This window comes from Cetorhinus maximus, chromosome 8 (assembly GCF_964194155.1).
Source record: "Cetorhinus maximus chromosome 8, sCetMax3.hap1.1, whole genome shotgun sequence".
NCBI classification, from domain to species: domain Eukaryota; kingdom Metazoa; phylum Chordata; class Chondrichthyes; order Lamniformes; family Cetorhinidae; genus Cetorhinus; species Cetorhinus maximus.
This window is the reverse complement of record NC_135886.1, coordinates 63,926,384-63,940,375: the sequence shown is the minus strand read 5'-3', so window position 1 is coordinate 63,940,375 and position 13,992 is coordinate 63,926,384. Positions and strand designations below refer to the sequence as shown.

Genomic DNA, 13,992 nt, shown 5'->3' with positions numbered 1-13,992 from the left:
TGGAGTCGCTCCAAGAATGGTTCATTTCCTTCATGTCAGAATGGCTTTCACCTTTAAAGGAGCTGCTGTTGTTTCCAATTTTAAACTTCAAAATAATACGAGTTGACTTTTTCAAACTCCGAGCTGGGGGAGGCAATGGTGGGGGGTGGGGGGATGGGGTGGGGTGGCGGGGGGGATGGGTGGTGGATAGAATCTGCTTTTAGAAATGATAGGACAGCTCCTTTAAAATTGTCATTCCTCGACATGGATGCTCGGATGTGCTGTGTAACTTTCAGTAAATGTGCAGGATCAAAGAAAGAAAAATAACGCAGCTGTGTTTGGAGCATATTGTGTGAAAAACTCGCCTTCCAAGTACGATTTGTGTTGGTTTTAATATTCTAAGGTGGGGGTGAAATTGAACTTGGCCTGGGATACATATCAGACGGTAATGCTTCAGTCGCCCCTTATACTCCCGCCTGATATTCGATTCTCTCCGATTTGCAGCTCGGCCAAGTCCAATTCCATCCCTAAATGTCCTTAATGAGGCAGCATCAATGTTGTAGCTGTGAATTAAGATGCACTTTGTAAGTACAGAGAGGTAACTGATTCTTGCATCTTCTGGCTGGGAGGCAGTACATTTTATCTCTGCATTTACTATTGTATCGATTCACGCTTCTCATCATTTCCCAGAGAATTCCTATGATTGCATAGTTTTAGTTCCTCATTTAAAAAACTAAACTCTCACCTTGCATGTGCTGAGGTAATCAATAAAGGTGTCTCTACTGGCTATAATCTGTTCATACAGAATGTGTGTGAACACTAACTGTTTCTAACCAATGTTCCTTTTTTTTTTGTTTATCCTTTCAACGCTTCACTGCATGATCTGCAGGCTCAGTGTTGTGCATGACTCCCACTGCAAGTGTTGGTAAGGTTGCAGCTTTATCTCTCTCAAATGTTTTGACCTTTCTTTAACTCGCTCACATTTTCAAAACTTCACTGTGTGTTTACTTTAGGAAATGTTACCATCAGCCAATATTTAATTCCCGGTTTTCTCACACGGCTAACCAGTTACTACAAGCTGTCAGGGTATTGAACAAACTCTACAGGACCTCATTTGGTTACACCCAGAAGTCTTAAGATGGGATTTAATGCCCTCCCACGAGGCAGGTTTGGAAGCAGGGGGCATTTAATAAGGTGTAAGAGTGCATGGTGGGGACTCCGCCACCTTCCCACCTCTGGGAATTAATTCTATGGTGGGAAGGCTCGTGGATGGCCTTCCTGTCCCAGTGCCAATTGAGGCCCTTAAGTGCCCACTTAAGGATCTCATCTCACCGTCGCTGGTATTAAATCTATCATGTTTGCTTGTGGGCTCCTGGGTGGGGTCTCTCATGCAAAGGCACTCAGTGTCTGATTGAGGGACCCAGCATCGGGTACAGGGGGTGGGGCGCTCTGAGAACCACTCCTGTCCCCTTGCTGCTAATCACCCTCCTCTATCACATGACCCCTCCCCCCACAACCCCCATCTTGTCCTCATGAACCTGTGGCCTGGGTCCCTCAGCAACCCTCGGTTTCTCCACTGATGTATTGCTGGCAGCTGCCGCTGCTCACTCTGGCACTACCTGCAATGGACAGCTGTCAGCCTCTCGTTGGTTGGTAGCTCTTAGGAGGTGGGATTTCCGCCCCCAGGGTCTTTGATCCTGGGGAAAGCCACTGCTGGCCACAGGCACTTAATACTGGCAGTCCTTCCCCAAAAAGCTAGCAGGTGATCTCCCCCTCTCTTGGATTAAATTCCAACCTTACAGTCCTGGAATGCTGAGATTCCAGTGTCAAGCCTTGTTTGCCAGGAGCACTGGTCGAAGAATCAAAGGCAAGACCCAGCTACAGCCCCCTCTACCTATACTCCTTGCAAGTGTAGCTCGTGTCATGTGCAGAATCACACCAATAACCTCACTGAACATAACTCAACAACAGCAGTGTCCAGAAGTGAAGTCAGGATTCATTAGGAATCAAGGAGGCTTTAGGCATAGCTATGCACAGCCAGAGGCCTTAAAGGGTTAAATTAGGAGGATTGGTTGCAGCTTGGATTGTATTCCTTTGCGTATAGAAGATCAAAGGGTGATCTGGTCAAATATTTAAGATGGCTAAAGGGTTTGATAGGATTGACAGAGGAAAACTATTTCCTTTGGTGGGGAAGTCCTGAACAAGCAATCATAGCCTTAAACTTAAAGCTAGACAGTTCAGGTATAATGTCAGGATGCACTTCTTCTCACAAAAAATGGTGGAAATCTAAACTTTGTGTGGCACTATTCTGGTGAATCTGTGCTACACACCTTTCAAGGCCAATGTATCCTTCCTGAGGTGCAGTGTCCACACCTGCATGCCATACACTAAACAGGGTTTAACCAGAGCCTTACATAACTGGAGCGAAAATATTTAGTAAGTATTTAGCAAATACTAAATGGGCTCAGTCTGAAACTTCTGACACATGTCACTGACAGGCATGACAAAGGAAGACTTTTATTGAATTCTGTTTAATTAATCTCATGTATGAGTTTAAAAACCTTGAGCTTATTCATAGCTGTGGGCAAACACAAAATATTAGCTCATCTTAGTTATGCAGTTCTTGTTCCTCTTTTCTAACACTAGTTTGCAAATATTTAAATATAAAGGGGTTTGTAATACAGTCACTGCTGTAACTGTCACAGTCTCCAGTGGATGCTCACTGGAGAGGGCCTTCTGCAGCACAGTTTTGGCTCTGTTTGTCCATTGTACTTTGTCCCTCGGGCAGGTCATGACTGAAGTTTCACACATGAGATTCTTGAGCCATTCACTAGGGAAGAGTAGCTGAGGTGGTTTCCTGTTGCCTTCCTCACAGATTGTACCTTCTCCTAAGTGGGCTTTAAAGAACCTCACCTACCTTTTACAATGGGAGGGGACTAAGCTTTTTCTAGTGGGAGCAAGTATGCCTCGATGGAAGTCCCTGATGTGGAGTGGCTCAAAATTTTCACCTTCTGACTCAGAGATGGGAATGCTACCACTAAACCAAAAGCTCGTTCTGCTAATTTGGGGTACAGTGTGCTATTTTGCTGTCTCCCATTCCCTCTTTGGGTATCCTTCTGTAAGGGTGACTTGGTTACCATTTACAGTTTGAGCAGTAACTAAGGCTGGGATTTTCCGGCCCTGCCTTGGTGGGACCCACCATGGGCCAGGCAAAAGCCCATTCCCTTTCAGCAGGAAAGACCCCGGTGGTGGGCAGGACCAGAAAATCCCAGCCTAAGTATATTTCCAGCTGTTCCACCACCAGACATTAGCAGTGACTGCTGTCAGTATATTTAGTACATACAGGAGCTGGAAAAATTATGCTTTAAACTTGGGTGGCAACACCAGATTTAACCCTTCCTCCAGCCCAAAAAACAAATCTTTATTACCAGCCCAAGGGTGAATTCCACACAGAAGCCATATTTGTCAGGTGCATCGCCTTTCTGGTCTTACATCAGCAGTTTGCACATGGAAGTTCTACAATGGTAAACCTCAGAGGAGCAAAAGCTCAAAGTATGGGATTACATTTTGTTCTTTACATGTATCCAGACGATGTGTTTTTTTTTTATTTCATTCTAGGGATGTAGTGATTTCTGGGCCTAGTTTCCCTTGAGATGGTAGTGGTGGGCCTTCTTTTTGAACCATTGCAGGGTTCTCACACAGTGCTGTTAGTTAGCGAGTTCCAGGATTTTGAGCCAGTAAAGATGAAGGAACAGCGATATATTTCCAAGTCAGGATGGTGTGTAACTTTGAGGGGAACTTGCAGGAGGAGGTGGTATTCCCATGCATCTGTATCCTTGCCCTTCAGGGTGGTAGAGTTCATGAATTTGGAAGGTGAAGCTGGAAACCTGCCTGGGTCTGCCTGCGAAATAGTCTGATCTTGCTCCATTTTAGCTGAAAACAAAGATATGAAATAACTATATTTCAACAGAATGGAGCAATTGCGTCTGGTCTGCTTTACTAGTGGGAGTTGCTGATAGAAGGAGCAGGTCGAGAAATGTGACCCTTAGCAAGGGAGAAAAAAGACGACCTCAAAGATGAGAAGAGATAGTATGAAAAATGGAAACAGATTGTGATAGAGGAGAATATATGGCAATTAAAGGAGAGTACAAAGGAGTCTAGTGTTAGTACACATTGTCTGTGTGAAGCAAGTTCCTTGAGCAGCAATATCAGGGGAAAGGCAGAGTTTTTCATTACAAGGCAGAGGAAGATGTGGAGGTCAAGTCAGTGCATACTGTTCTCACACACTTCCTAATACGAACTTAACCAGTGTGAATATGTGCAACCCTTTGGTGAACCAGGTATCCGATGGCTGTGCAAGTGAGCTCCAGACTACATCTCTGCAACTCTGTTAGACACTACTGATGTGTACGTTTGAGCTTCCAATTGTGAATACTTAGTTACTCTGTAGCCTAAGACATGAGTCTGAGTAGATGCTGTTTATCCGTGTTACCACACTCCCTTTCATGGCTAAGAGATTTAAGTGGACATTAGTTGCCAATACATCCATGGATTCTAATATCCAAAGCAGCATTGAAAATTGCTAATGTGTTCAGCTTAACCTGCTCATTGGAAAGCTAACGCAATTGACTGCAATACTGGCTTTCACTTGCAATGCAGCCTACCTTAATCTCCATTGAAGTAATACTGGTGGGCTATAAAGCCAGCATCACCCCACCCCACCTGGCAAGTTAGGTTCAAATTACTTGTTTGAATGTGTTGCTCTGTTCTGTAACAAAATCCATTACTTTGACCTCTTCCTGGCTGTTTCCCTGAGCCAGCACAAGACCCTTGCACTCAAGTGCCCCAAACATGTGACCATTTTGGCTCTGCTGGGAGCATTTCCAGAGGGCAAATGTGGCACATGGACAACCAAAGTGCCTTGATGGGCAAAAATTCATGTTGAACCACTCAGATATCTAGCACATGGAGATGATGTGTGAATCGTGATGCTCATCATTAAGTTGTTTTCATCCATACCTTGAATCTGAATGGGTGGAGGGTAGCGGTGAGAAATAGAATTGCAGGATATCCAAAATAATTTAAACTTATTTGTTTAGCTTGAGTACAACAATGACTACAACTTGGCTTTGCAATAGTGACATTAACATAGTAAAAAATTTTGTATGCGCATAATCAGCCAGAAACTAACTGAGTCTCACAAAGAGAAATTGTCAGTGTTCATCAGTAGTACCTCTCTGACACTGTCAGCAGCTTCTGGAGTGCACACATTGCGCAGTTCAATACAGCAATAAAGACGTTGCTGTCAGTGATTTAATCTTTCTGCATAGGGTAAGATGTTGGAATCCCTCAAGTCTGCAATCAGTTAGAAATCACTGAACTGATGAAAACTTTCCCTTTTACCCCATTAGTCCTGCTGTAAAAACCCTTGAAAAAGTTGCACATTGTTAAATGAAGTGCATCTGAACTTTTAACGGCATCCTAAGTCCATATTTACTGCTCTACATCCTCAATGGTCTGAAAAATTTGTTTTATTTTTGTGGAATGACAAATTTCTCAATTGGAATTTAAAAATTCAACATATTTTTATTTTTTTTTTAGTTTTATCATATCTCATCTCTGTCCCAAACCTTATCACTCTGTAAAATGAGAATGACACATGAAGGATAATCAGTACTTTTAACTTCCTGGTTTGCTGTCTATGAGAATACTTCAATGTGATTGGCTGCATGACGTACCTGATGACATCACTGTAACTGGAGGCTTGCAGGTTACCTTGATTTAGTGCCAGATCAAACTGACCTTGGGAAAGAGGAAATCCAGCCTGCAGAGATTGCTAGATCTTTGTGGGCGGCTTTCTTCAGCATCAGCAGCGAGGACCCTCAATTCCCCACTGACCACAAAATCTGGACTGATAAGATTTTTCATAGGCCAGTTTAAAGAAGGATCTTAAAGGAGGAGGGAGACAGGATGGGAAGGCTTGGAGAGACAACTAAAAAGCCTCAGGCCTGAGAAGCTGAGGCACCGCCAACCAATGGTGGGGTGAAGATCAATTTCTATTTCTATGAGCCCCAAACATAGCACTAGCTGTGGGAGTGAGCATGTGTCTAAGAAAATGAATGTGCATATGTATGTATGTATGTATGATTTTGAGTATGTGTGAGTGTGAGTCTATGATTTTATGTGGAAGTATGTGTGATTTTATGGGCAGGTTGATGGGTTTGTGGTTCGGATCCTGATTTCGGGGTCAAAATGGGGTCAGGAATTGGCCAATTGGGGTCGCTATCCAATTAAGTATGGCGCAAGGGCTCTTGAATCTGAAGGGCCAGGAGGAGGTGCCTCACAGCTACAACACTCCCATCTAACCACCAATGTGGAAAAATGCCCAGGTATGTTCTGTCCACAAAAACAGAACAAATCCAATCCAGCCAATTACCCTATCAGTCTCGTCTCGATAATCAGCAAAGTGATGGAAGGTGCCATTGACAGTGCCATCAAGTGACACTTGCTCCACAATTATCTGCTCACTGACCCTCAGTTTGGGTTCTGCCAGGGCCACTCACTCCTGACCTTATTACAGCTTTGGCCCAAACATGGACAAAAGAGCTGAACTCCGGAGGTGGGGTGAGAGTGACTGCCCTTGACGTCAAGGCAGCATTTGACTGAGTGTAGCATCAAGGAGCTGTAGTAAGACTGGGTTCAATAGGAATCAGGGAGACAACTCTTCAATGGTTGGAGTCATATCTAGCACAAAGGAATATGGTTGTGATTGTTGGAAGCCAATCATCTCAGTTCTAGGACATCGCTACAGGGGAGTTCCTCAGGGTAGTGTCCAACCATCTACCAACCTACCAACCATCTTTAGCTGCTTTATCAATGACCTTCCCTCCATCATATGGTCAGAAGTGGGGATGCTTGCAGATGATTGCACAATGTTCAGCAACATTTGCGACTTCTCAGATACTGACGCAGTGTGTGTCCTATGCGGCAAGACCTGGACAATATTCAGGCTTGGGCTGATAAGTGGCAAGTAACGTTCATGCTACACAAGTGCCAGGCAGTGACCATCTTCAAGAAGAGAGAATCAAACCATCTTCCCTTGAAATTCAATGCCTTTACATTGCTGAACCCCCCTCAATAAACCTGAAGGTTACTATTAACCAAAACTGAACTGGACTAGCCATATAAATTCTGCAAAAGCAGGTCAGAACCTGGGAATTCCCAGCGAGTAACTCACCTCCTGACTCCCCAAATCCTGTCCATCATCTACCAGACACAAGTCAGGAGTGTGATGGAATACTATCCACTTGCCTGGATGGGTGTGGCTCCAACAACACTCAAGTTGCTCGACACCATCCAGGACAAAGCAACCCGCTTGATTGGCACCCTGTCCACTACCTTCAACATCCACTCCCTCCACCACTGATGCACAGTAGCAGCAGTGTGTACCATTTACAAGATGCATTGCAGCAACTCACCAAGTCTCCTTTAGCACCTTCCAAACCCACAACTTCAAAGGACAAGGGCAGCAGATAGATAGGAACACCACCGCTGCCACCTGCAAGCTCCCCTCCAGGACACAAACCATCCTGACTTGGAAATATATCGCCATTCCTTCACTGTCGCTGGGTGAAAATCCTAGAACTCCCTCCCTAACAGCACTGTGGGTGTACCTACACCACATGGACTGCAGCGGTTCAAGAAGCTGGCTCATCACTCACCTTCCCAAGGGCAATAGTGATGGGCAACAAATGCTGGCCTATTCTGCAAATCCCACATCCCATTAAAGAATAGCAGCAATCTGCTGTTCAAGTAAGAGAGAAAGTGTCTCAAGATGGAGGTGCCTTCGCTGCAACTTGTTAAACTTTTCAATTTAATAAAGGAATCAGCAGACTAAAGGGGAACACCACAGCAGGGCAGCCTGCAGCCACAACTGTGGCCAAGCGGGTGGGAAAGGCCTCAAAGCCTGACAACATTGACTCCTTGGTCTGCCATGTGAGGCCGCTTATAGGCAAATGGCCTATTCTGGATGCCGCAGGGGACCTGCAGATTGACCGGAAAATTCCAGTACGCCCCTCAGTTGATAACCCTCCTCCTGCAGGCAGGTTGCCCTTCTGCCGCTGATCCCACCTCCAGGAAATGGCGGCGGATGGTGCCAGCAAACCGACACACTGGCTGGCAATCCAAATTTCCATGCCAGCCTTTGTCTGCGCTCGCCCCCAGAGGGGGACAAATATCCTGTCCTAAGAGTCCAGGATTTTACCAGCCCTCTAGGGATTGACTGGTAGGCAGGGAGCCCATAAAATGGTGAGGGTTGGCATACAGGTCTCCTTCCTACCACCATGCCATCTTGCCAGAGGTGGGGGAGGTGCCAGACGGCCCTGCCACCCAGATCCCAACTGAATCATTTAAGTGGCCAATTAAAGGCTTCTCCCCACCCCTGCTGGCAGTTAACCAGTGGCAGGGAGGGACCCCCTGCCACATGGTGAGGCTGCCAGGTACACCTTGGTTGCCTCCTGGTAGATTCCAGTGGGGTGGGTGGGGAGCCCACTTTTTGGGCCAGTCAGGCAGACCCTAGCACCCAAGGCCCCGTTTGCCTGGTCGTGACGGTGCATGCCCTTCGCTTCATCCTCCTCCTCTAGGTGCAGACCCTGCAGTGGCCACTACTCCTGGTGACACTGCTGAGATGGTGGCCCTCTGATTGGCCAACAGTTGCTGGGGGCGGACCACTGTCCTTAATAGGGGTAGCCATCCCATTGGCTGCCAATTAACTTGCTACAAGATGCAGCCAAGTCCTGCTGATCGCTGAAATGGGGTCACCACATACTTTTGGGCCCTTGGCTACCACCACTAAACTCCAGCCTGTGCGTGATTTAGAGTGTGTGAGTGAGTGGAACTGCGGGCAGAATTTTGGGTTTCCACCGAAGTTGGGAACATAGGCGACAGGCCCCAAAATACACAGGGACAGTTTAATTGAATGGAGGCATACACAGAGCGGCAGGAAGGCCGACAGCCTGCCTGGGAGTGGGTGCAGCAATAGGCCATCCTGTAGAGGTTCCCCCCACCTCACTACCCACAGTGGTAGACTGATTGCTTTTTCTATTTTTTATTTGAGCGCTCAAAGAAGTTGCTGAGAGGAGGCCTCCATGTTGAAGCGTCCTGTCAGTCACTTACCCTTTACTGCAACGAGCTGCTCCTTTCAAGCTGGAAGACCTCTGATTAGCCTTCCAGCTTTGTGAGCCCGCCTGCTGCCTTTAATTGGACAGGGAGCCTGTCTCCATGCCAATTAAGGGGTGCCTTGGTCAAATCCCAAAAGCTGAATGTTTCCTCCCAGGAACAGGTTTGAGACAAAGAAATAGTCCCAACTCCTGTATTCCACCATGGAGAGAAAGTCCAGCCCTGTATGCGTAATTTTGAGTGTGTGTTATGTGTGTATGGGCAGAATTTAGCCCTCGATGGGCAGGCAGGCCCCACCGGCCGGCGGCAGGCAGGCAGCCAATCGCCGCCACCGAAACGGGCCCTGCCGCCATTTTGAGTGGGCGGGCCAATTAAGGCCTGCCCAGCGGGCTGCCCGACGGGAAGTGCTAGCGCTTCCTGTGAAGGGGGGAGAGGGATTCCCCAACTGTCAAGAGTGTGCTCTTTCACGCATGTGCGCGAAAGGGCACACAGCTCCCTGAGACTAAATGATATCTCAGGGAGAGCGCTGAAAGTTTTATAAACTTCAAAAATAGAAAAATAAAAAAATTATTAACATGTCCCCCTCATGTGATAATGTCACACGAGATGGAACATGTTAATAAATATCACATAAACTTTATTAAAGTTTTTTAAAACAGACATGAAACCTCATCCTGCCAGTGGATGATTTTTCATGTTTTTTCAGAAGCCCACTGGGGCTCCTGGCCTGCCTGCCAGCCTTAAGGTTGGACAGGCAGGGCCTTTAATTGGCTTAGTTATCCTGTCACTGGCCTCAATTGGCCATTGACAGGTTGGCCGGCGGACAGCTGATTTCGCTGTCCGCCCGCCTTCCTGAATATTTAAATGGGGCGGGATGACGTTGGGGGTTCCTCCTGATGTCATCCTGTGTCATTTTCGCATTGGCGTGCGGGCTCCGCCCCCAGTTCGCCTTCGGAAAAATTCTGGCCAATGTGTTTGCATCAGTGTGATTTTGAGTTTGTGTGAGATTTTTTAAGAATGTCGGTATGACTTTGAGTGGGTGTGAATAAACGTTTGTGTCATTTTGAAGGAGCATGTACAAGTGACAGGGTAAATAAAAACCTGTTTCTGTGACCTTCCATTTTAGATGTTGCAAAAATGTACTAACATTGGGATATTACCTGTCTCCCTTATTTTTAATCCAACCTGGTTTTCTCCATAATTGTCCTGTAGCTAGCAATGGTGTATTCCCATGAATTAATTTTAACAAGGAACTACAAAATTTGATTTTTCATACTTTTTAAATAATTCCAAACAGAATTTTGTTCAGAGTACCTGTTAAATACATTGCTTCAAAGTCTGTGTTTTATTTTATATAATTACACAAATACATCATTATGTGCCTGATAATGTACAAAGTCTTTTAGAGTGTTTTAAGTTCTCCTTAATTACGATTGTAATAAGCTTTCTCCTTTTTTTCTCTTTTTGTTTTTTTTTTATTTCTTTCAATGCTGTCTTGCTTTTTGCACTATGATTGCATGCTGGTGTCACCCTTCATGATGATGTCACATGGCTTGTTGCTGTGATACCTGCCACGCCCGCAATCCACACCACACGCTGCCATGGTTACCATAACGCTACACCCTTCCTGTTTGTCGCTTCCATGGTGTCCCCTACTGAAAGTACCCATGATGCACGGCGCTACGCCCACCACTGTGTCCGCAACAACACCTGCTACCAACGCTCCCTTCGCAGCAACAGCAACAGCCAATCAGGTTCGGCTCTTTAAATAGCTTTTATTTGACATTTCTTGTTCCAAGTGAGCTGTTGCTTTAAAATCAGCACAGATTTCAAAGTATTTCTGTTTGCTAAATTTAAGTTGAGGAAAATTGTTTTAAGACAGGTATTCTTCAGTCACGACATCAGTGTGTGTTATGATCTGAATGTAGCTATGCATAATGTTAGTGACATTATTTTTTTTCCCTTTAAAAACTGTCAGTTAATTCATTCACTGCACACGCTGTTTTATGTAATGTCAGTGCCAGGATGTGAGTGTTAATATATAGGATAAGTTCATCTTTAAAAGTCACATTTTAATCTGAAATCTTTTCTACTGTAGATGCCCATTTTATCAATAGATGAACTCAGTAGCAGCATGTTTGTTACACAGATGTAGACGTTACGAATAGAACAGTAAGTTTCTTTTAAATACTAATACAAACTAATGAGAACTTACCCAAGCAACAAAATATTATTTTTATTCTTATTCTGTTTCTGTGGTGAAACCCAGACATTTAAAAGAAGTGATATTAGTAATGAATGTTCATGTTGCAATGCGTTTAATAGGAAGAGTCGTTCATTATTGGAGTCACTTTTTCAATCATTTGTACAAGCATGTTTTTAAACATGAAATCTGGCATATTAACCAATCGCGTGCACAGTTTGTACTTTTAGGTGGTTGACAGTCTATCAAATATTACTATATGTGGATTATATTGATCTGATCTGGATTGTTTTGAAGTGTTTGATTGTACTTGTGGATATCATGCTTTGGGCACACATCCGTCGTACCTTCAGGTGTAGCATTGCTACTGGAAGAGTTTAGACACCAATGTTAGGAACTGAGCGCCAAGACAGGACAAAAGATTTGTTCCAAACTCATCCCAAAATTCCTCTCTATCCTGTTTTAACACAGCTAATGTCAGGATTAAAATAGTACAAAGTAGGTTTTAATGCAACACCACTATGAGAACAGTACTGGCCACAATTTACTACCCATTTATCTAGTTAGGAGCACAGTTTGCATTGCTCTATATTTAAGGAAGGAAGAAAAACAGGGTGTAATGTTAATGAACTAATGCTAGCAAATGAAACTGTCACAACTTGATAAAAAGAAACATAAAAACTATCAATGAAAATGAAAACCAGAGATAAAAACAAAAAACTACTGCGGATGCTGGAAATCCAAAACAAAAATAGAATCACCCAAAATCCACAAACGGAACTGTCCTGGCAGACCGATCGTGTCAGCCTGCTCCTGCCCCACGGAACTCATTTCTCGTTATCTTGACTCCCTTCTCTCTCCCCTTGTCCAGTCCCTTCCCACCTACATCCGTGATTCCTCTGACACCTTACGTCACATCAACAATTTCCAGTTCCCTGGCCCCAACCGCTTCCTCTTCACCATGGATGTCCAATCCCTCTACACCTCCATCCCCCACCAGGATGGTCTGAGGGCCCTTAGCTTCTTCCTTGAACAGAGGCCCGAACAATCCCCATCCACCACTACTCTCCTCCGTCTGGCTGAACTTGTTCTCACACTGAACAATTTCTCCTTTAACTCCTCTCACTTCCTCCAAATAAAAGGTGTGGCTATGGGTACCCGCATGGGCCCCAGCTATGCCTGTCTCTTTATGGGGTATGTGGAACATTCCTTGTTCCAGTCCTACTCCGGCCCCCTCCCACAACTCTTTCTCCGGTACATCGATGATTACTTCGGTGCTGCTTCATGCTCTCGTCGGGACCTGGAAAAATTTATTAATTTTGCTTCCAATCTCCACCCCTCCATCATTTTCACATGGTCCGTCTCTGACACTTCTCTTCCCTTCCTTGACCTCTCTGTCTCAATTTCTGATGATAGACTGTCCACCAATATCCATTACAAGCCTACCGACTCCCACAGCTACCTCGACTACAGCTCCTCACACCCCGCTTCCTGTAAGGACTCCATCCCATTCTCTCAGTTCCTTCGCCTCCGTCGCATCTGTTCTGATGACGCTACCTTCAAAAGCAGTTCCTCTGACATGTCCTCCTTCTTCCTTAACTGAGGTTTTCCACCCACGGTCGTTGACAGTGTCTGGCCCATCTCCCGCGCATCCACCCTCACGCCTTCTCCTCCCTCCCAGAAACATGATAGGGTCCTCCTTGTCCTCACTTATCACCCCACCAGCCTCCGCATTCAAAGGATCAACCTCCGCCATTTCCGCCAACTCCAGCATGATGCCACCACCAAACACATCTTCCCTTCACCCCCACTGGCGGCATTCCGTAGGGATCGTTTCCTCCGGGACACCCTGGTCCACTCCTCCATCACCCCCTACTCCTCAACCCCCACCTATGGCACCTCCCCATGCCCACGCAGAAGATGCAACACCTGCCCCTTCACTTCCTCTCTCCTCACCGTCCAAGGGCCCAAACACTCCTTTCAAGCGAAGCAGCATTTCACTTGCATTTCCCCTAACTTAGTCTACTGCATTCGTTGCTCCCAATGCGGTCTCCTCTACATTGGAGAGACCAAACGCAAACTGGGCGACCGCTTTGCAGAACACCTGCGGTCTGTCCACAAGAAAGACCCAAACCTCCCTGTCGCTTGCCATTTTAACACTCCACCCTGCTCTCTTGCCCACATGTCTGTCCTTGGCTTGCTGCATTGTTCCAGTGAAGCCCAACGCAAACTGGAGGAGCAGCACCTCATCTTCCGACTAGGCACTTTACAGCTTTCCGGGCTGAATATTGAATTCAACAACGTTAGATCTTAAACTCCCCCTCCCCCCATCCCCACCCCGTTTCCTCCCCCTCCCTTTTGTTTTTTTCAATAACTTATATAGATTTTTCTTTTTCCACCTATTTCCATTATTTTTAAATCTACAACTAATGCCCTGTCAGTCTTTCCACCCTACCCCCACTAGAGCTGTACCTTGAGTGTCCTGCCATCCATTCTTAATTAGCACTTTTCTTAAATAATATCACCACCTTCAACACCTATTTGATCCTTTTGTCTGTGACATCTTTTGATTATCTGCTCCTATCACTGCTTGCTTGTCCCTACAACCACCCCACCCTCAACTTCTCTCCCCC

At 45.6% G+C, this 13,992-nt stretch overlaps 1 protein-coding gene across 6 annotated transcripts in view; it reads left to right on the top strand.

Moving 5' to 3' along the window:
- LOC144683682 (muscleblind-like protein 3) overlaps positions 1 to 13,992 on the top strand; it is a 264,924-nt gene that overhangs the window by 223,841 nt on the left and 27,091 nt on the right. For 3 of the 6 annotated variants that reach the window (XM_078546944.1, XM_078546942.1, XM_078546943.1), the window contains 3 exons: positions 869 to 904; positions 10,819 to 10,910; positions 11,255 to 11,328. In XM_078546944.1, coding sequence (XP_078403070.1) covers positions 869 to 904; positions 10,819 to 10,910; positions 11,255 to 11,311 — 185 coding nt within the window. In that variant the 3' untranslated portion in view covers positions 11,312 to 11,328. The remainder of the gene's footprint in view (positions 1 to 868; positions 905 to 10,818; positions 10,911 to 11,254; positions 11,329 to 13,992) is intronic. The other 3 variants (XR_013577315.1, XM_078546945.1, XR_013577316.1) reach the window with 3 other exon arrangements.